Here is a 22,917-nt window from a genome sequence, read left to right as displayed (position 1 = left end):
AGGCCAAGACCCATTTAGAGTGTAATCTGGCAAGAAATATCAAAGACAGCAAGAAGGGCTTCTTTAAATACATCAACAATGAAAGGAAAACTAAGGAAAATGTGGGGCTGCTGATGAATGGAGCAGGGACCCTGGTGACAAAAGATACAGAAAAGACTAGATACTGAATATCTTCTTTGCTTCAGTCTCCTCAGGAATCTCAGACCCTGAGGACCAGGAAGAAGTCTGGCAAAAGGAAGACTTTCCCTTGGTGGAGGAGGATTGGATTAGATTGTTTAGGCAAACTGGACATTCATAAGTCCATGAGCCCTGATGGGATGAGCTCCCATGAGTGCTGAGGGAGCTGGAGATTGTTATTGCTAGGCCACTCTCAATCATCTTGGAAAGGACATGGCGAACAGGAGAGGTSTCTGAGGACTGGAAGAAAGCCAGCGTCACTCCAGTCTTCAAAAAGGGCAAGAAGGAGATCCAGGGAACTACAGGCCAGGCAGCCTCATCTGCATTCCTGGAAAGGTGATGGAAGAGCTTGTTCTGCATGTCATCTCTAAGCATGTGAAGGATAAGAAGGTGGTCAGGAGTAGTCAGCATGGTTTCACAAAGGGGAAATCATGCTTAAGTAACCTGCTATCCTTTTATGACTGGCTAAAGGGATGACTGGCTGGATTGATGAGGGGAGAGCCATGGATTTTGTCCACCTTGACTTTAGTAGGCTTTCAACACTGTCTCCCATAACATCTTAATAGGTAAGCTCAATGTGGGCTGGATGAGTGGCCAGTGAGGTGGATTGAGAACTACCTGAAAGTCAGAGCTCAGAGGGCTGTGATCAGTGGCGTGAAGTCTAGATGCAGGCCTGTAAGTAGCAGTGTCCCCCAGGGGCAAATACTGGACCCAGTCTTGTTCGACTTCTTCCTCAGTGACCTGGAAGGCACAGAGTGCCTCCTCAGCAAGTTTGCTGATGATGTAAAGCTGGGAGAAGTGGCTGATACACCAGAGGGCTGTGCTGCCTTTCAGAGGGGYCTCAACAGGCTGGAGAGATGGGCAGATGGGAACYCCACGAAGTTCAACAAAGGCAAGTGCAGAGTCCTGCACGTAGGGAGGAATAACCTCATGCACCAGTACAAGCTGGGGACCGACTCACTAGAAAGCAGCTCTGCTGAGAARGACCTGGGAGTCCTGATGGACAAGTTGACCACGAGCCAGCAGTGTGCCCTTGTGGCCAAGAAGGCCAATGGTATCTATCCTGTGTCTCCTTAGGAGGAATAYTGCAAGTTGAAGGAGGTAATCTTCCTCTTCTACTCAGCCCTAGTGAGGCCACACCTGGAGTACACACCTGGAGTGTCCAATTCTGAGCTCCCCAATACAAGAGAGACATGGAGCTACTGGAGCAAGTCCACCAAAGGGCTGCTAGGATGACGAAGGCACTGGAGCATCTGTCATATGAGGAAAGGCTGAGAGACTTGGGACTAGCCAGCCTTGAGAAGAGAAGGCTCCGGGGGAATCTTATCAGTGTGTATAAATATCTGAAGGGAGGATGCAAGTCAGTTTTGCCCAGTGACAGGACAAGAGGCAGTGGGCAAAAACTGAAACACAGGAAGTTCTATCAGGAAGTCCATGCGGAAAAACTTCTTTACTGTGAGGKTGACTGAGCACCAGAACAGGCTGCCCAGATGGGTTGTGCAGTCTCCACCCTTGGAGATATTCAAAAGCCATCTGGAGACAATTGTAGGTGACCCTGCTTGAGCAAGGGGTTGCACTAGATGACTTCCAGAGGGACCTTCTAAGGGGCCTTCTAACCTCAACTGTTCTGTGATCCTCTGTGATTTATAAAGACCTCTGGCCAGATATTCACATAATTCTGGAATAACTGAATTTCTGCATCTGTAATCCAGAATTACTTGCAAGCCTGACTGGAAACAGAATCCTTTCCTTATTCTTTTCATATGGACCAAAAATTATGTACAGCAGTTCTCAGGGGCAGGCATGTCTTGAAGCATTATGGAGCACTCATTATTCCACACATCAGAAAATGCTTTTGGGTAAATCCGTCTTATTTCTAGTTTCTGTAACTCTCTTTTCCCTCTTGGGAAAGCTGAACAAAATTGCTGAAATTATAGAGACAGCGAGTGCTGTCTTATTCTCAGTGACTGACTGCGCCAAAAGATAACATTGTAGTATGAAAATTATGTCYTTATGCAGTTTTTTTGTAATTGTTATTTAATTAATTCTTATAATTGTATCTTGATGGTATAATTATGCAATTATTTTATATTATTCTATATAATTATGATTATTTAGTTTTTATATAAAAACGATACAGTTGTATTTGTGAACAAGACTCGGAGTAAGCCATGGAGCAGGAAAGCAAGCAGTTCCTGACAGAGCCTCTCTCTTAAAACATGGTCTGAGGGTATGAAAACTTTGAAGATTCTTTTGATGTATGGATAGAAATACATAAGCAGMTAGAGTACTGACTTTATTAAATTTTACTCTTTTTTTCCTTAGCATTAATTTGTGTTGGTATGCATTTTCCCAGTTTTGTATTCAAGGCATAGTAAACTTATCTGCACTGTCCCTGTATCTTTGCAGCCATCATAGCTCTATAATGGTCCATCAGTATAGATTACTATTTGGAAATCCTAAACTGGTTTGGAAACCAGTCTGTTTCACTATCTTTAGTATTGTTGTTTTCTGTCTTGCAAGTTTAAAACTACCTGAGGTATGTAGTAAATACACTAAATGTAATACACTAAATATACTCAACATTGAATATTAGTTTCCGGTAATTATCACTTGTATTCCTGTCTTTAGTCTGAGAAAATTAAAGTACAGACTCTCCAGCAAAACTCCAGTTAATTTAGCAAAATTCCAGTTTAGTGAGCAATTCAAAGTAGAAGAAATTAGGAAAAAAAAGAAGCTTGTTGGCAGTAGACTTTGGTACATTACAGTTCGGGGCAGTAAACACCTAAGTAAATTTACGAAAGCCATTGACAAAAGTTTTCTCCTGTCACTCAAAGAGAGAGTATTTGTTTAATGCTCTACGTCTCTTACCCAAATGAATAGGAACTGTAATTCATGCGCTTTTCACCCCTGTATCTAATCCTTCCCATTAACAGAAGGATTTCATGAGTGTAGAACTCAGCGGTGGGCGTATAAAAGTCAGCTACGATCTGGGTTCAGGCACCGCTTCTGTTACCAGCAACCACAGTCATAATGACGGCAAATGGAAATCTTTCACCCTGTCAAGAATTCAGAAACAAGGTGAGTTCCTATGGAGTTAACACCACGAGTTTCCTAATTACCCTACCCAGCACAGTAACCATCTAATCATGGGCAAGATGATGTACAAAATTGCTGGAGCTAGAAAGTTCTAGTGATTTAGCAACTTCTGTGCAGATTGCAGGTGTGTTAGTTTGGATGTGAGTGATTGCAGTGTCAAACAGACCTTTTATGACTTTATTTTGAAACTGTTAGCTTAATTTTCAAGCATAATTTTGCTACACAGCTAGATAAATGACATTCTAAAATGCTTTTGGGTGAAAAAGGAAGCTTCCTCATGAGCTCCCTGACATTGTTCAAAATCATAAAACAAACCTGTGTGATTTCTGTTGGGACAGCAATAGTTTTTATGCTATACTGTCCTCTCGTACTCAGTGTATCCCAAAGTGCTTGAAAAAAATACTGACTTAAATATTAATAGTACAGTATCTTGGTAGACAAACACAACAGTCACTTTGTACTCAGAAATGATGCACAAATTGCCATTGCATAAATCTGCCCGGAAGCAACTAGGGATATTTTGAAAAGTGCCCCTGACTGTTTAACCTTTTACTTGTGCAAAATGTGAATTACTAGCATTTGATAAAATTGGTAAGAATCCTGGCTATTGTGCTGGTGAAACCCTTCTTTGCCTTTTTCTTTAATCTACTTACCAGACTGCTAGTATCTTACCTGAGACAAATTCATGTATGGGAGAGCTCTGAAACTGGTTAAAGTGACCCAAGCTCTCACATGGAGGTTTGCTGCAGCTTTGAATGAGGGATGCCTTGTTGTTATCCAGTTATCTTAATACTTACTTAACTCTGGACAGGTTAAGATATAATACAAGGTCAAGTAACTTATTTATATCATTCAAAGTAGATAGCATCAAGTGTTATAAAGAAGGATTATATAAAGAAGATATAATTACAGAAATGAAAGGAAAATTGCACTTTATTTACAGGAAAGCAGGAAAATCTATCCCCCGTTCACTGACAACTGGGTAGTTTGCTTTCAGGTTTTAGTTTTCAGGTTTGAAGATTCCTTCTCTTTGTAAAGGCATTTGCTCATCAGCTTCTGCAAGAGACTTGCCTGTAGGGAGAGCCTCCATCAGAGAACGCTCTTCCTCCCATCTTGCTCTCAGATTGCTCCGTTTTCTCCATGGACTATACGTGCCCTCATCTAGCCAGGCCTCCTTTTGAAATCTCCCAAGACTTTTGTCTCCAAAAATCATTCTTTTCTATCTTTAACCTGAAATCAGCCAGGTCACTCTTTTAATAAAATAAAGATTCTTTCTGTTCCTTAGGTATGTAAATAACTGGGGATTTCTCTTTGTTTCTATGTTTTAAAGATTAGAAGTGATTTCCTGCATTTAATTTACTGTTACTCCCCCCCTCCAAAAAAAAAAAGAAAAGAAAGAAAAAAAAGATAGAGGAAGAAGAAAAACCTTCTTTGCATCCATGAGGGTGGATGGACATCCCCATATTCYTTGGGAGCTGCCTGGTATTTTTCAGTACAGCAAGTCTCTCTCRCTAAACCTTACATTTTATATTAATCCGTACATTAAAAACATACAAGGAATGAGCATTTATATGAATAATTGGGCATAGCTCATCACTGACTCTGGATTGAGATACGACATGACAGYAGTTGATTGCTTTGGGTTGACAGTAGGTTTAAAGTGACTGATTTCCAGTTTCTTAGGCACATCATGACAATGCTGAACAAACTTTGTCATTAAAAAAATATTGCTCAAGTGACAAGCTTTGGACTGAAGTCACAAATTAGATGTAAAATGATCTCTTCTGTCTTGATTTTGTCCTGAAATGTTAGCTCAAAATTATACTGACAAAGAGAACATACCAAGTTAGAACTGGTTTAGGGAATATATAAAAATAAAGCACCTAGCCTGGCTATAGCATTTTCAGGTTGTTATGGCAACAGAGGACCGCACGCGTCTCTCCTCCACCCATAGCTGACAGTTGGGAAATCCAGTACTTTAACTGCAAAACAAGCAAACAAACAAACACAAAAAATTCCTTGGCCTTACCCCAACCTGCTAACCCTCCACATATTTCTCTTTTGGTTTCTTTATTCATTATTCTTTATTCATTATTSTTCATGTCTGGTATTTTGAAACTAATCTCTTTAATCTCTTCCAGCCAACATATCGATTGTAGACATAGACACCAACGAAGAAGAGACCATAGCAACAACTTCTACAGGAAGCCACTTTGGGCTTAATTTGAAAAGCAATGAGAAAATATATTTTGGGGGATTGCCAACCCTGAGAAATCTAAGGTAATGTGGCTCTGAGCAATGTCTTCGTGTTTGGGAAGAAGATCCTATTCTCTGTATCACTGTCCCAAGTTCACCTGCAGTAAGGGACTGGTGAATTCCCACCACAGCTGCAATTACACCCCAGACTGACCCTTCTCTGTATATGCTGTCAGTACTGATRTGACACAGCTCACATGGTCCACAACCCACATACAACGTAAGCTGTGAGAACAGTGCAGTACAGTACAGCTTTCTAATGCTRTGTACAACCATGATGTAGCTGGCGTTCTATTTTTAAATGTATTCTTCTGTTTGATGAATAGAATTTGTAGCTACTCCAAGAAGTAGCTCCTTACTGCCCCAAAATTAAGCACACAAGCATTTACCTTATGTGCATAAGTAGTAAAATTGAACTACAAGGTACAAGTCACAGGATTACTGTTATATACTGTTATACGTCTTTGCATAATCAGGGTCAGTATAGTTTTAAAACATATAAAAATATTGCAAGTAGGAATTATTTAAAATTTTTTGTAGGCATAAATTCCTGGACTCCCTAGGTTAAATTCCTCCTAGAATAAAATTAAAGCATATGATATGATACTTTTGATATATTTAATGTAAGTAGAATGCAATGTGGCTACCTTTTTCCTTAGTAGGCCCAATCCTAGATTTCTTACTCAAATAAAATTCCCATTGTTTAATTATTTGTAAAGTATTGGATATTATTATTGATAAACTTTAACTGAAGTTTTAATAAGCGTTAAGGAATGAGGTAACAGSTACTTGAATTTAGCAAGTATATTATGTGGTTTTTAATAAACCAAAAAACTTTCTCAGGGCTTAAATGACTACTCAGCAGTTTTGCAGTGCCAAAAACAAGAGAATTCTGCGCTGCAATGAGCAGATGAACAAGACAAAAACAAACCCATTAATCTATGTCAGCTTTAGCTACCCGGCGTGATGACAGCCTGAAGTCGCCTTGTGCACAAGGAACGGTTGCGATTGGTCCATGRGCTGTTCTGCAGCTAAAAGAACGGACATGTCTGTTAATTTGGGGGGTTAATAAAAGACCTCGCGTGTCCAATTACCCAGTGATAAAAAGATCCGAGCTATTTTACRCACCAAATATAACACAATATTATGTCATTGAGAAATCACACCAGTGCATAACAAAATCTCTAGAGAGATTATCTTTCAGCGAATCCTTTGTGGTTATTTTTTTGCTTAAAAAATAAGTGCAGCACAGCTACTTGGACCTGTAGTAACATTTTGCCTACAGCTGTGATTTGTCAGTCATTGATGCAAGATGCATGTTAGAGTAAATTAGAATCAATATAGTGAGAGGGAGATTAGGGAAAAGCTGAGCTACTGCAGGCACTACACACTGAGGTGCCCGTGACTTTGTAAATTACAAGTTATGTCAATCTTGCCAAATTTTTTACGTGATTTGCTCTTACTCAGTCCAAGTATAGCAACAAATGATTAAAGCCCTCAGATATATTACATTTTAAGGTATCTGTTTGCAGACTAACACTGTTAACTATTGTAGCCAAACAGTGTGTATAGATAGTTGGAAAGAATCTCACGATCCATCATGTGTTGTTTATAAATGATGTATATTTGCTTTAGTGTGAACTGTTTCAAACCTTGCTAGTGAATAACGTTTTCTACAATTCATGTATTTTTGACTTTTTTTTGTTTGTTTGTTTTTTTTGTCTTTCTCTCTCGCCCTAGTATGAAAGCAAGGTAAAAATAATTGGATTACTTGCATGACTTGCATGTGCCTAGTAAGCACAGCTTGGGAGTGCAGGCAGCAACGCAGAAGCAGCGTGGGGGTAGCACYGATACCAGCTGCTTTCGCGAGCGCTGTTAACTCAGCTCGCTGGCCTCGCTGCAGCAAGCAACGCTGCTCCCAGATGCCTAACGCTGTCGTGTTACATGCCGCGCGCGCACCTACACAACCGGCTTCCCGAGTTCCTTCACGCAGCTGCTTTCTTCAGCTGTGTCTCTTTATTGCCGGGGGAGGGGGGCTCTGGAAGCACAAGCCGGATTTCGGAGCTTGGCTATGACTTCTGCTGCATAAGAGCAGCGAAGCTCGTTCTGTTCTGGGTCAATAGGTGCGCAGCACTGCGCTCCGAGCGAGTAATTAAAGCGCTGAAAAGGGTGCAACCGCTACGTGCAGTCTTTTGTGAAATTTGCCACTTTTGACTTTAAGAGTGAGGAGCTGTSACCTATTCCTGTGTTTTCAGTTTGCGTCAGCTTGTGTCCGCTGCTTTTGCTTTTCAGGTATGACCTAAACTTGACCCTGATTTCCAGTGTAGTACCTGACTTCAGTCTGAAAAATGCAACTTCCTCACCCTGATCCAACAAACCCATTTTTTAAACAAACCTGTATTATTTTCTCCTATAATTCAAAAGTATTTTCTTGTGTACTCCTGAAACTGAGCCTGAAATTGAACCAAAAAAAAAAGACCGACAACAGGAATTTATCTGAGATCTGAATGAACTCAGACTTTTTTTTGTATCTTTTGGAGGGGAACAAGAAGCAAAAGGAAGTCTTAAGAAAAGATGAAGCAAGTGCTAAATGTTTACCAGGATGCAGAGTTCATAGGTCTTGCTGGGAATTACAGGATGAGACAACAGCAAATTCCTGTAACTGGGCAGCATGAGGGCAGTTAGACAGGACAAGGAGCGGGCAGAAACATGAATTTTTTATGGATAGCAAAGACAGGACTGCATTGGGCATTATTGACAGTTAACTGGCAAAAGAGTTCTGCTGCTGGGGAGATGAGTCTGTAAGGGAACTGGGGATGTAGAGGTAKGATATAGAAGAACAAAAATGAAAGGTGACCCTAACTACATGACTGTAAATAAAGCAGAATGAGGATTATTTTAGTAAACCAGATGGTTACCTTAACTTACGTAAGGGATGCAAATTTGCCAGAGAATACACTGAGCTTGCTAGGATGGCTCTATTGCAAGGAATGGCCTTCAGTACCAAAATGTGCAGCTGAGCAGTATCTGTGTAAGACGGTTTTATTTTGTAATCAGTGTTCTTCAAAATCTTTTCTTTCTTTTCTGAGAGCTAAGTTTTATCTCTCCCTATAGTTTTAACTCCTTATTATTTTCCAAAATCATTTTTCTTTCTCTGAGCTGTTCAGATTATTCAGGTGTTCTGCTAAACTCTGTCATCACACATGGATGACTGTAATACTATACGTGAGTAAATTAACTAGTAGGGTTTTTTCTCTCTCTCTTTGAATTTAGTCTTCAGAGCATGAATAGTCACTTCAGAAAAAAAGTTGCTTGAAAACCCTTTTTTTCTTGCAAACCCAGTTCAGATGTTGCCAGCAGTTATGGGTCTCATTCTGGTGTTCCTAGGTCTGTCATCTCCAAATTGTTGGGGGTTTTTGGTTTTTTTGTTTGTTTGTTTTTTTCCACTCAAACATGCTAAGTGCAATGTTTCTTTCAGGACTTTTCTCATTTCTCCTGGCTTCTAGCTGTTGAGCCAAAGCACAGAACTTTGCAATTCTGTTAGAAAATTTCATGATTTGGATGTATAGTCAGGTTTTGAAACAAATTTGAGTGCTTTTCTTTATTAAACGGACAGAAAAGGTCAAATATATTGCTGCATCACAAACTGAAATTCACTGCAATTTTCATCCTGCAGTGAATGATACTTTAAAAATATATAGAAAAGAAATGTCAGTTCACATGAATATACAGGATTCCCAAAGCATAAAAAAATCCAGGATTCAAACAAAGTGGGTTTTTTTCAGCCTTTAGCAAATATTCCATCCAAAATGTTTGTATGCTGCAAAAGTTCCTCTTTCATTAAAATCTAGTGTGCACAGAGATGAGCAAACCATCTGTCTTCCAGTCAAGGTCTCTCTTTATTGTTATGATTCCCCAGCTTGCATCTTTCTGCTTTGCCTGAAGAACAACTACTTACTTATTTCATAGTTCACTGCATTTAAACACCAAAGGTGACAGCACTCCTTTACAAAAAAGTAGAAAAGAGGMCTGTTCACAACAGGAGATGAGATGAATCTCCAGTTACACCTTTGATGGATGATGGAAGACAGAGTGCACTATATGATAATGCTAGAAGGCAACATGTATTCGTGTATGTGTGTAGTTTTTTTAAAATCAAGCATTTCTGCATGTAAGTGTGTGTGTATGTGTATTTCTGCTCCCTAAAGTCTAGTTTTTAAAATACATCTTATTTCTAAAATTTTTAGGCCTGAAGTGAACTTAAAGAAATATATAGGTTGCCTCAAAGAGATTGAAATTTCAAGAACACCATATAATATATTAAGCAGTCCTGATTTTGTTGGCCTAACCAAAGGATGCACACTGGAGGTTAGTCTGTCTTCTATGTACTTTAGTCTTAATGGGCATAAATGTTTTCTGGTTTCTGGTTTTATGGCCTAACAGATTTATCATATAGGGCATATCCATACACACAGATAGGGATGAAATCTGAACATCAGAACTGTTATATGTTGACATAAATAAGGACATAATTAGGCACTGACAGTGTTGCAAAAACCTTTAAAATTTTTTCTGCATATAAAATCCAAAGTGTAACAGAATTGGTGATTATAAAACCATTTGCTACAAAAAATCCGGAAGGACTTTGAAAGCAATACTGTATGTTCAGGGTAACTGAAACAGAGTCACCTTTAGGACAGAAACTGTCTTTCCAGAGCACTTATTCTTACTATGAATCACCACTGAACTGGTATGCAGCTCTCTTACTGATAACTAAGAATGATTGTGCAAAAGTGGTGTGATTACTTTAAATGTTACTCAAAACTATTTATTTTCAATCGGTGCAACTTCTAATTAACAGGCTTTCAGTGCATATAAAACTCAAGGAATTTGATCCTAAGCTTAGGAGAAATGTAGTTTTCTGTGTTAAAAAAAAAAAAAAAAAAAAAAAAAAAAGAGTCACATATATTTCTAGTGACAGTTGTCTCCCAGTGAATAGTTTGTACTTTTTTGCTGGAAATGTCTGGTGCATAAAATAGTTTTACAAATTGATTCTGGAGTTTCATATCAGATAACAGCACAGTAAATCCAAACGAGTTGTAGTCGTTGTGCGACTGTCCAAGCATTTATCTCCAAAACATTGAAATTATCCTTTAAACAGTAACTAGAACTTGGCCAGGCCAAAATAAAAGTGTTTTTATTACTATTTTTATTTGCTGTTTTCATTACTTCTGGCCTTCATCAGAGCAAGACAAACAAAATAGGATTTTCAAACAGAATATTAGACTAGGTGGATCTGTCATGGGATGGCCATTTTTACGTTTTCAGGTTTATGATAAAGCTAAATTGAAAATAACCTGATTGATGAATTTTTTAAAAATCTTAGGAATCTGGGTTTAGTTAAAATTTTCTTCAGAACTTTAGATTTGTTTTCAGTTAGGAAAGAAGGATAGTTGTGTTCATTTTCTTAGAATTTTGTTTTTTTGCTTATAACTCTTCATTTTTCAGAGTGAGAAATGTAGTTGAATTAAGCATTTTGTTGGGGAAGTAAATAAAATATTCTAATTTTACAAAAGCAGATATCTAAGTTAATGAAATAAAATAAGGTAAAAGCAAAAGAAAAAGGCTGCAGATAACTTAGTTATTTAAATGCCCTGGAATTTCAGAGAAAGGCAAACTAAAAAATGGTTGTATCATCTGGCACAATCTATTAACTCTATGTGTGAAAACTGTTTTACTTTACTGAAAAAAATGATGAGTTATTTTAGAAAAAATCATTGTTTCTGTAGACTGTTCTCTACACCCAAGCTGGAACAATGGAAGAATTGGCAGTGATTACAGAAAATCTTCAAGAGAATGCACTGATTTATTATTTGATGACATACTCTACTCTATAAATTGAGTTACTATCYATCAGTGTGCAAACAATTGGGCCATAAGCAAAGAGTTCTTCATTTATGAGCCTAGCTCATCAAGAAAGCAGTAGATGGTGAAGCAATTATGACTGATAAATGGAAGTATTTTCTGTCCAAGTTTGACAAATAATAGAATTGAGTCCCTGTTTGCATTGGCTGTTGCTATCTGTTATATTGATTTAAAAGTAAAATCCCACTGTATTACCTCAAGGGAAAACATTCACATAAAAACCTCTGAGCAGTTAATTTTAATCCCAGAGGACTTCGGGATATTGAACTAAAACTGGAACTTTGTATTTCTGTAAGACAGAATTTCAGAAATGTTCCAATGAAGCCAGACCTAAAAAGATATGTAAATGTTTTTACAGCATATTGAAAAATAAATTGCTTAATTACTATGTTCTCTCTCTCACACTAGTTACATTTACATAGTTTATTACATTAGCTAATTAAGCTTTCTGTTGTCCACAGGCTGCTTTAGTCCTACTAATTCACTTTCCTATCCTCTTCTTCCTACAGAACATTTATACAGTTAGCTTCCCCAAACCAGGTTTCATGGAACTGCAGCCGGTTTCTTTTGACACGGGCACAGAAATCAACCTCTCCTTCAGCACCAAGAATGAGTCTGGAATCATCTTGTTTGGCACAGGTGGAATAACTGTCCCCACCAGGAGGAAGCGCAGATACTCTGGAAGGAAAGCAATCCCCCTGAGGAGAAAGCGCAGACAGACTGGGCAGGTACAAGGAACTTAGCAAAAGAGAAAGAGAAATCCATAATTTCTACCGAGCTTTTTCCACTTGGTTTGTTTCAATCTGCTGTTTGATGTTCATCCTTAAGTAAAAACTCCATGCTTGGAAATAAATTATTTGTAACGTTTTCCTTGGTCTGAAGGAAAATATGATAGAAACTCATTTTTTTTTAATTGAAGTAATTATTTCTCTCTCTTAAATATATATGTTAACAGATACGTTCATTGTTAAACAACAGCTGATTTGTTTTTTATCATACAAATGCTCCCATTTCATTTTTTGTTTTTTAATTGGACCTAAATAGTGGAGAATACTGCTCTTTGCTCCTTCTGAGGACTAATTACAGACTTTTAATGCTTGGACATGCAAACTTAATTCAATACTTTGAACCAGGACCATTCTGTTTTCCACAAGACAATAAAAGCAGCAAAAAAATCAATGCAGGATAAGCCCCTAGATGTTTGAGATCATTGCTGTGGGATCCATGTTTGAATAGTGCCCCAGCCTCTCCTCCTCTCCCTTAACATAAAAATCTGCAATGTAAATCCTTTCTGAAGAAGAGGACAGAGTCAGTGTATTCACATAAACTACCTACAGACTCCAACTGACTATTTGATAAAAGTGTGATTGCTGTTAGAAATTATTCCAGTCCTAATTAATTAAAAACCTCATAAATAGACATGTTACGTCAAAGATAAACACAGTATTTTGATGCTTTCTTTCCTCAATGCTTTGGGGAAATACTTCATTACTCTTCTCCAAACCCGTTTTGGAACATAGCTCTCAGTGGATTGAAGGAACACACTCCAGAGACAACACATTTTAATGGCTCCTCCACGTGACATTAACTTTGGGTAGGGGCTCTTTTACCATTACCAGCTCTTCAGCTCATAGAAATGAGTGTGATGCTCATTGCTATAGTAACTGCAGGTTAGATCCTGAAACCCGCTACAACGTATTGGTTGCTAGAGTAACTCTTGGCATGATTTTGCCAAGCCTCCAAACATTGAACTCACGGAGATTAATGCTATTCAGGGCTCGACAAGATTAAGACCAAGCCTTGTAACAGCAAAAATCAGAGGACTTTTAGTTTAACAGTCTCCTTTCTTCACTGCATGTGTATGTGCAGAGAGTCGAATACTTTAATGAGGATTTCCAGTATGACCTCATTTTACTGATCCTCATTGTAAAAATACAAGAGAATCTGAATGTAGTAGCAGCAGCAGAACTGAAACTACAGTATTTTGGCTGTGGTGAGCAAATTAAATAACCTTTTTGCACGTAGATATGTGCAGTCTTGTGCCAATTTTGTTCAAAAGTATGGATCAATAAAAACAGAAAGGACAGTCTCATAAATGTCAAAGTAATTAATTTCAAACTGATAATTTTGCTTTTGAGGTGTGAATCCAGATTAGAGATGGAAGTGTCATAAGTCCTATGGTGGTTTGGACACACACTTGAGATACAGAACACCTGGGTATGAGTCTCCACTTTATTCAGAGTCAAGTTATAAACTGAACTCCCTGCCCTCTCAGTTTGAACCTCTAGTTACTGATGCAGCAGATATTCCCAATCCTACCTGTTAACGCTGTGCTGTGGGACATAATACTCATTTAAGTGTGCACTAAATCCAGAAGCCTGTCATGCTCTTCCCTGGTGAGTGATTAAAAAGTCATTCTTCTTCACTCCCTCCTTTACAGGATGGATAGAGTTGAGTCTCTAGGACTGCCACAGGTAAACCAAGTATCCCAATCACCAAGCTATAGGTGTATTCATATAACCTGCATTCAGCTCCTCTCCAGTCACGCTGCGACCCCAGTCCTAAGTTTCTACATTTCCTTTACTTTTATCAGAATTTTTTAGAAACAAAATAATGAATTTGATCTCCCAGCCCCCCAAAAAATTCCCAGCCCAAATACTAATTAATTCAATCCCAGAACTGAAAAAAAATCTGTTTACAGATCACAGGCTTGATTTCTTTCACTAAACATCAAAAGTAGCAGAGAAAGTTTTAAATGCGTTCTTGCATTCAAGTCTATACTCATTTATACCACTAAATCTAAAATAATGCCTTTAATTTCAGGAATGTTATTTTTAATTCATACCAGTGCACGCTGGCAGAATTTGAAAGATTATCCTCCATGGCTTTTAGTGAAGTTTCAGCAGATTACACTCCTGAAGTTGGAAAGTGTCTGGATCTGAGGCTGTGTTAAGGTTATCTTCTTGAATTAGAAACAAGTTCAAGAAATTACAAGAGCTATACTAATGTAAAATTAAGCCAAATGGTATATTTTCAAACGTAGCTTACCTTTTAATAATATGTATGTTGCAGGCCTATTACGCGGTGTTCCTGAACAGAGGGCGACTCGAGGTGCATATCTCCACTGGAATACGGGATCCGCACAGAATCACCCTCAGACCAGAAGCGGGCGAGTTTCACGACGGCAGAGCACACTCCATCCGGATCGAACGCACTAAAGGGTAACAGACACCTGACAGTGCTACAGAACACACAAAACTTTACTCAACAAACCTAATGCACAGACACCATTAGCAATCTATGCAAATGCTTCTGTAAAGCAAAGAATATCAGAGTCATTACTTCTTTATCCAGAAATTTTTGGAAGTCTGCTTCTGACAGTACTTATTACTTGGCAGAGCAAGGTTTACGTGCTTTACACAGATTATCAGCCTGTTTCTCTGAAGATCTGCATTTGCCTGGACAGCCATCTTCAACCTTTTGGTACTTGGCATATATATTTTAGTAATGTAATCTGTGCATAAGAAATAGTGCTGAAGTGCAGTAAGTCACCTTTTCAAGACATCTAGAGAATAACTATTTTCAAAGTAAATAAACAGCAACAGCACAGCAGCATGTAATCTTTTTGAGATACCATGACTTATATAAATGGGGTTACACTAGTGCCCAACTGAATATGCTAAAACAATGAAAGTGCATAATTCCAGATAAACATAACGCTTCTTATTGCTGGAAAGCTGTTGCAGACCTTTTCAGAGCACGTTCCTTTAAATGAAATTTCATTTATTTAACTTCCTTTACTCTTTCTCAGCCATTATAAAAAAGCCTAGACCTATTACTGCTTCACCATTCAGGAAATGATTAGAAACAGCAAATATATTACACTAGTGTGTAGGACTTGGGCAGTTAGTATTATTTACGGCCCGAAGTAATTGTCGTTCTGAAACGGATCAAAGCCTTGATGCAGGTATTTGCCCTACTAACATTCAGTGGATTAGGGCACTATGAACAGTGTTGTTTTTTAAAAAAAAACAAAAGAAAAGAATTGGAAATAACTAGTGATATCCATCAGGTTATAAAATGTGGTAGATAGAACTGAACAGGCTTAACCCAACAAGGTGAACATTAGGCTTCACTCTGGCCACTGCTGAAAACTGCAGTTAAGACTGCTGTGATCATTCTGAACCGCACTTTACACTTATGCACCTTGACCCACTCAGCAAAGATAGGTTTAAGACTAATACATGTTTGCAACTTATGTGCCCTGAGCAGTGAAATGTGAAGCTGCACTGTCCAGCTGGCAATTTAACCCTCTTTTTTCCACTCAACATTGCAGCAGTCCTGAGCCCTTCCAGCAGCCTCCTTGAGCAACAATTCCCTAGTGTCTAGTCACTGCGTGTCCTTCTGTACTCTCTATAGCCTGCTTTGCTTTGTATTTTGACAATTTTCTGACTGATTTACTTTTCTCTATCGTTAAAAAATGTGAATATCTTTGGGCAGTATTCTCCCCAGCTTTAATGTCCAGTTGCAGGTTAACTATAAATTTTAGGGAGAAAAAAAAAGTGTTTTGGAAAGAGATGAGTGCATTATGTGAAACACTGTGTGCCTCCGTGACAGAACATGGTTGTGCAGTAATGATGACAGTAAGAAGCATTAAACAACAAAGAAAGTTCCTGTACGCAGTGCTACAGCAAATATAGTAGCTTGACCTGTGATAGTATATCAAGACATAACTGGATGTTGCATCTATAATATTTGCTTTCTCTTCTAAGGTATATGATACTGATGCACATCAATTATATCGTTCTACTTAGTGCCAAATGTTTACTATGGCAGTGGCTAATGATGAGATGTACTGTATATAGATAAAGACATTGACAAGCAGTAGCTATGAGTAACACGCGGCAGCATAAGGGATAGCTCAGTAGCTTTGACATGCAAGAACATTCAGCTTTTCTCTCACATTTGGAGTCTTGCTTCTACCAGAGTAACATCCTTCACCAGAGTTACCCCTTTACCCCTTCCCTATTTGTTCTCCCCCCCATTTCTTGACTTGGCATGATCAGCCAGGAGCATCATGCTTCAGAAGGCTGCAGGAACCTTGCTCTTTACATCCTCCAGTTTGTTCTGTGCATGTGCTGTGTCTTTAGCTTATAACATATGCATTACCCAGGAGAGTGAATTATAGCACTGGTGTCAGTATGTGGTGAAAAATCAGCAATTCTCTTAGTTTGCCTTCTCCCCCAGAAAAAATAACCAGATCTTTTTAAAAATGTACAGTATGGATCTGCAGTTGATTCCTGCAATCAGAGCAGTCTGGAGCATTGTTTGTCCCCCAGCAAGAAGCTAATAACATGTACATGTACAAACAGCCAAACAATAAGAAGCCAAACAAACGGTGACCCCATGCTATTACCAACCTGCTGAGCACTATATGATTATACCTAACTTCACAGTACAGCAAGCTTGGCTCTTACCATGTCAGTGCTGTTGCGTGACAACCCACTTCTTTCAGTTCAACCAGAGACTGATACTATTGCCTCTTCACAGCATGGCTTTGCCAAGCCCTGTCAGAGAACTACCAAGGAATCATAGTAGGAGCTGAAAACCTTCTAGTGCTTAATATTCATTTAATGTGCGCTGCTAATTACATAATATGGGTTCAGTGTTATAGCTGGTCAGGAGTTAATGATGCCTGTGAAAYGGCCATTTCAATACAGGCAATAACTGTACTAAATATATATTTTTAAAAAATCTTTTTTCATAGGATGTTTACTGTTCAAGTAGATGAAGACCAAGTACAGACTCAGAAATTACCAACAGACCAGCCTGTCTCTGTAAAGAAGCTCTTTGTGGGGGGTACTTCTTCTCAGTTTCACACTGCACCTCTCAGAAACATACCACCCTTCGAGGGCTGTATATGGAATCTTGTCATTAATGCCATGTAAGTCTCACTAATGCCAACAAATATCTGGTTAATGAAGCCTGTTTTTTCGTTTGCAATATGCACTCCATGTGACATGCAATTAATAAACTGTTTTACAGACAAGACACCACCTTCCTATTTAACAATAAAATTAGAGAAATTCAACAGTTTAACATTGCAGTAAGGCTTGCCTCAGTGATAAGTATTTATCATATATTATGATGTTTTGTTTTAAAAAAGGTTGATATCCAAGAGTATCCACATTCTGGAAATCACTATAGGGATTAATTTGCCTTATGGAAAGTGTCTGCTGCAATGATCTGGAAGGATGACCTAAGTAAAAAAAAGGGGGAGAACAGTGAATAAAGTAAAACCTGTGCAGAAAATTCCCGCCTGAATCTTTCTTTCACTTACTGAATAATCTAGATTAGGATTTTAGCAATTTGCACTCCATCCCTATACAGCAGACAGAAAGACAGACAGACATGACGGACCTCTTCAGAATGCAGTTCAGCTTTCCTACAATCTGCTAGAGGGTGTCTGTCTCCTATGCTGACTATAGGACCCACCAATGCACYCCATGGTGCTTATCACTCCTAATTTAAGTGTCCTGTTTAAGTACCTAAAATAGATCAGATGAATCCTGGCTGTTTTGTCCTGTGAATTGGAATTACACTGAAGCATATAGTGTTTTTTTGTTTTTTTTAATGGGTGACAAAGAGGCAGAAAAACTGATCAAAGCCATTGATTTCTTTGTATGTCCTCAGCCCCATGGACTTCGCTCAGCCCGTGTCCTTTGAAAATGCAGATATTGGCCAATGTCCCTCTCTAGAACCAGAGGCTAGGCCACCTGAGGAAGAAGATAAACCAGTCTACACAACAGCCCTGGTCCAACTTGAACTCGATGCTTACAGGGAGAAAGAGAGCCCAAGGACGACTCCTCCTACAGTGTCCCCTCCTTCTGCAACGCCGTCTCCAACCTCAGCTCTTGTAAGTGTAGATCACTTTTCTCGGGTAAAGTTTGAGAAGTTTCCTTTACAAGGCAAAATGGAAAGAACAGCCATTAAGAACAGTAAAGCAGCGCCAAATAACAGAAACAGCRTAATTTTATAAAGGAAACACCTTCTTGCAGGTCAGCGAAATCAGCAGATATATGAAAACTGGTTGATCTTATTTGCTTGGATTATTGCAAGAGTATTTTAAAGAATGATTTAGCAGCAGAATTGCCTTTTACTTGCATGTTTAGCCCTGAATCCTCACTTTTCRGTATGTAAGCCAACCACTATCTGATCAGGACTGGAAAAGAAATTTTTCTATGGGAGATCCACATCATATCACAACGTTACTTGCACTGCTCTCTGAAGCATGTGATAACAGCCACGTTAGTGACAGGTTGAAGAAACAGGTAGACAAGAGGTCTTTTCTGATATGGCGAATCCTCCACTATTATTCTATAAATTTAGTCAGGAGACTGAAGAATTTGAGAACTGAAACTTCAGTCAGTGCTGAAATGAATGCAACAGATGTTGTCAGAAAACTTAGATAGCTACATAGCAGGGGTCTTTCTTACACAATTCAACTGGATAAAAAACTTCTTCCCTCACAAGGGCAATGGTTTTAGAAGTTGATGAAGCCCTTTCCTGTCCAGAAAAGATGTAAGCTTAGGTATTTGAATATTAAACTGAATAATACATCCCCTGGAAAATCCTCATAGGAAAAAAAACCTTTGTGTTTTGTTAAGCCCAGGTTTACACAGTGCAGTAGGGGTGTGAGGCTTCCAAACAGTGAAAAGACTGCACACTTCCCAGCAGGGGGGCCTGTGTACACTACTGTACTCTGAACTTCCTCCCAAGGCAGTCAGTTCTCTCTCCACATCAAGACGAAAGGCAATCAACTTCCTCACCTAGCCATTTTTGCTGCTTGCCCTCTGTCTGGCAGTCTTTACCAAAATACTAAGAATTCTCTTATGTTTAAATTTTCCAGATGCATAACTACAATATATTCTAATTTTAATAATTAACAGCAATTCTAAGAAGTAGACAACTAGAACACTTAACTTCCCTTTTTACATATATAAAATACAGAAGAGTCAGTAATTTTGARAGTGTCTCCAGATTGTCTTCCTCTGAAGATCTTTCAACCATTTTAAGAAGAGCTTCTACACTAGGTGAAGGTCAGGTTTAATTTTCCATTTCACAACTCTTCACTGCCACAACTTTACAGAACAGTGAGTTTTGTTTGTTTATGGATTTTTCTGTGTGGCCTTTGATGATCAAGATTCCCAGTGAATTGCATGTGGACCCTCCCTACCCTCCAAAAAAACCYGATCGTGATTTTCAGTGAGTCTGCCGGATGCGGGTCTGTCTGCTAGGGACAAAAGAATCTGAGTTGACTGCATCCTTTTTTACCTGACTTGCATTCAGAATTCACAGCTGATTCTCCTTGAATACAGGCAGGATTTACAAAAAGGGATACAAAAATTTGGCTAAAAAACTCTACTCAGTAAAGTTATATTCAAGGTTTATGGCCAGTTTACTGGCCAGGTACATATGGCATAGCTTCACCCTGCAAGACTGAAGCCTCTATGGTGTACGTAGCTGTCTGTGTACCTGGAAAAGGGAACCTGGGACACAAGACAAGCAGCTTCACCGTAGTTATCACCTAGCCCCTAGCCTCAGAGTTGTGGCTTCATGCATCATTCCTGCCATTGAGGTAGGTCAGCATTTTCGAGCAATTACCACAAGGTGGAGTAGTTGTAACGTCAGGGCTTGGATGCATGTTTCCATTTGGGGTTAAAAGTAAGTAAATTTGCAGTACAGTAAGGCTATCATACAAAGATAAGAAACCAGACAACCTCAAGGTAACAGGGTAGTCCAGTCTTAACTCTCACTGTGGTGAAAAGGTGAAGTCAGGCTATCAGATATTGTCCCTTGATCATGCATTATCAAAAAAGGAGGGGAAAAAAAAAGTCAGAGACAAGTGCACTTTTTAAGGATCTGAGTGCTAACTCTTAAATGGCAAAATCRAGAGGAACAGTTACTCGTTAATACCAGAAATTAGTCCTATTGTAAGTAGRTATTTTATATAGTAGATATCTAGAGTCTATGATAACTTGAAACAGATGTTTTTTTAAAAAAATCTGAAAAACAGCATTCTTCCACTTTCTTYCTTGGAAATTTTTTTTTGTATTCTGTAGACTTGAAAGTACTTCAAAGAAGGCAAGATTTTTGATATTTTTTTATGCTAATCTAAATTTTCCTAAACATTTTTCTGGAATGTTGCAACAAAATGAATAACCACAGTTTAATAATGAGGTAGCAGTCATATGACAATTAGCTCTACAGAAACACATTGTGGAAAGACTGTATCTGGTAAATATAAAGCAGAAAAGATTTGTTTCCTCACAGAAGGCTTAAATAAGGTATATGCTCTGTTTAAGGCCTTTCAGGGCATGTTTTAGGTTTCTGTTATCCATTTGCATTGGGGAAGGTTAATTCCAAATGAAGAAACTATCTTCTACTAAGGGCAAGACAAGGTCTAGGTGTAGGGTAGTTGGGAAATACAGTGGTCACCAGTCTGCTGCTACTGCCTGCTGCAAGTGCTAAAACGTTTCTTATCAGAGACCAGTGCTTGGGTAACTGCTGCTTCTGCCTCATGTTATTTACCACTTCTCAGGATTCACTTGCTACTGAAATGAAGAGCGCCAGCATTACATCTGCATTTGGCTCTGTGACGGTATCTTTCAACATTTTCCTAAGCATTCCTTAGTTGTTTTATTAACACTACTGGATGAGCTGCAGTGCCATTATTTCAGTGGTGCTCCCTTCTTTTTCCCTCCTTATGAATTGTTTGCTTTGTGATTGCTAATACAGCATTGTGTATAGAGAATGTGTGACACCAGTCCACCAGTGCGCTTTCCTGTTGGTCACTGCCACTGGGATGAACACACAGATTTTAACCAGTCAAGTCTTTGACACCTGAAAAGGCTGAGATAAAGTGGCTAGTTGAAGAGTACAGTCTTGGAGATCTAAGGTAATATGGGAAGATTATTAAACAGTTTAAATGTAGGACACCTTGGGGCCATTAAAGAAAAATAGAACCAGGAATGTTTAGTTCACATTCTTGTAAAAACTGTAGAGCTAGCTGGCCTAAGCTAAAATGAAAGCAGAGACAGACTTGTGAATAGAGCCTGGAATGTTTTTAAGAGTGCCTTGTTGTTGGTTTTTTTTTTTTCCTCTTTTACCAACATTTCTACATCATGCCAGTGTGTGTTCAGTATTATTGATCAGTATTTATCAGCAAAAAATCAGCATGTGCTTGCTATGATTCCAACCATCACTGGTCTGCCTGGCACTTTCTCCCATTCCTTGTCCTWACGGTCCCCCAGCTGGCATGGCACAGTGTTTGCTGATGCTGGGGCACCCAAGGCATCAGGGCCAGGCCTTTTATTAACCTAAACCAGCTTGGGAGTCAATATAATGCCACTGTATGTCCTCTTACCATGTAACAGTGTGCCACAAAAAGTATGTGTTTGTGCATTTTTCATTCATTGCTGCTGTTCCAGTACCAGCGGTTAGTCGCGGTCTCCAAATCTAAGCAAGCCCAAATGCTACTAAAAATGATAAACTACCAGATAAAGTTGTAAAACTTAAAATAATTGGAAACTTTTTATTCAGCATTATGAGGTAGGAATGGGGTTTTTTTTAATCTATTTGATGAGCACTGGAAGACTACTATCACACATTCATAACTTAGTCCTTCTCGATTTCCCCATTTTTTCCTTTCTTTGCCTAGTTGTATATTGATGTATATTTGTCATAATGCATGGTGTTCTACTCTGTCACATTCAAAACAGAGTATTCTTTGTGAAAACTAATTCCTACACTATTGGGAAGATTTGTGACGTGTGAAAAAAAAATGTGACACTACTAAAAAACTGAGTGAGAGAGAAAAAGAAATTTCTTCTTTGCTGTTGAAATCTCAATGCCTGATGATTCACTCATGACATTTTTGAAATGTTTCACAGAAAGAGCTCTTTGTCAGCAAAGCACTGCACCTTGTGCTTCGCAGGTCCCTGCTGAGTCAGGGCTCAAACAAGAGACTGTCGCCAATCCAAAACTGTATCAGCCACAGTCCTTCAAAAATAAGCTCACAGCTATCAAAGTTTGGCTTTTTTCTGTGGTATTGTTGTCCTGATACTGTGCTGTGTTAGATCCTTTGAGCAGTTTTTTCAAAGTATTCTCAATGGGAGGCAAAAGCTAGGTATGAATAGGAGTGGGTAATTACCATGGTCTCTCATGGCCCCTGGCACCCACATATAAAAGAGCTTTAGTGCCAGACATGGTCAAATTAAAGAGAGAAAATTATACTAGACAGAAGATGTTTTTAAAAGTATCACTTTAAGATTAACATAAATAAAATAGATAAGAGAGAGGGACAACTTTATTTCTCCAGCAGGTAACATTTACGCATTAGACAGCTCAAGGAGTTTAACAGTTGTTTCTTCTATAAATCAATTAGTCAGCTTCCCCCAT

The 22,917-nt window shown here is 38.7% G+C and overlaps 1 protein-coding gene across 6 annotated transcripts in view; it reads left to right on the top strand.

The window, feature by feature from the left end:
* The window catches only part of LAMA2 (laminin subunit alpha 2), a 376,763-nt gene that overhangs the window by 341,973 nt on the left and 11,873 nt on the right, over positions 1 to 22,917 (top strand). For 3 of the 6 annotated variants that reach the window (XM_085314063.1, XM_085314036.1, XM_085314071.1), the window contains 9 exons: positions 3,114 to 3,258; positions 5,418 to 5,556; positions 7,273 to 7,284; positions 9,780 to 9,900; positions 11,967 to 12,185; positions 14,530 to 14,678; positions 17,225 to 17,401; positions 18,151 to 18,373; positions 21,059 to 21,118. In XM_085314063.1, coding sequence (XP_085170189.1) covers positions 3,114 to 3,258; positions 5,418 to 5,556; positions 7,273 to 7,284; positions 9,780 to 9,900; positions 11,967 to 12,185; positions 14,530 to 14,678; positions 17,225 to 17,401; positions 18,151 to 18,373; positions 21,059 to 21,118 — 1,245 coding nt within the window. The remainder of the gene's footprint in view (positions 1 to 3,113; positions 3,259 to 5,417; positions 5,557 to 7,272; positions 7,285 to 9,779; positions 9,901 to 11,966; positions 12,186 to 14,529; positions 14,679 to 17,224; positions 17,402 to 18,150; positions 18,374 to 21,058; positions 21,119 to 22,917) is intronic. The other 3 variants (XM_085314044.1, XM_085314080.1, XM_085314054.1) reach the window with 2 other exon arrangements.

Source organism: Rhea americana, unplaced genomic scaffold (genome assembly GCF_003343005.1).
Source record: "Rhea americana isolate MKP2758 unplaced genomic scaffold, rheAme1 scaffold_110, whole genome shotgun sequence".
Taxonomy (NCBI): domain Eukaryota; kingdom Metazoa; phylum Chordata; class Aves; order Rheiformes; family Rheidae; genus Rhea; species Rhea americana.
The sequence above is the reverse complement of the archived record's forward strand: the minus strand, read 5'-3'. Positions and strand labels throughout refer to the sequence as shown.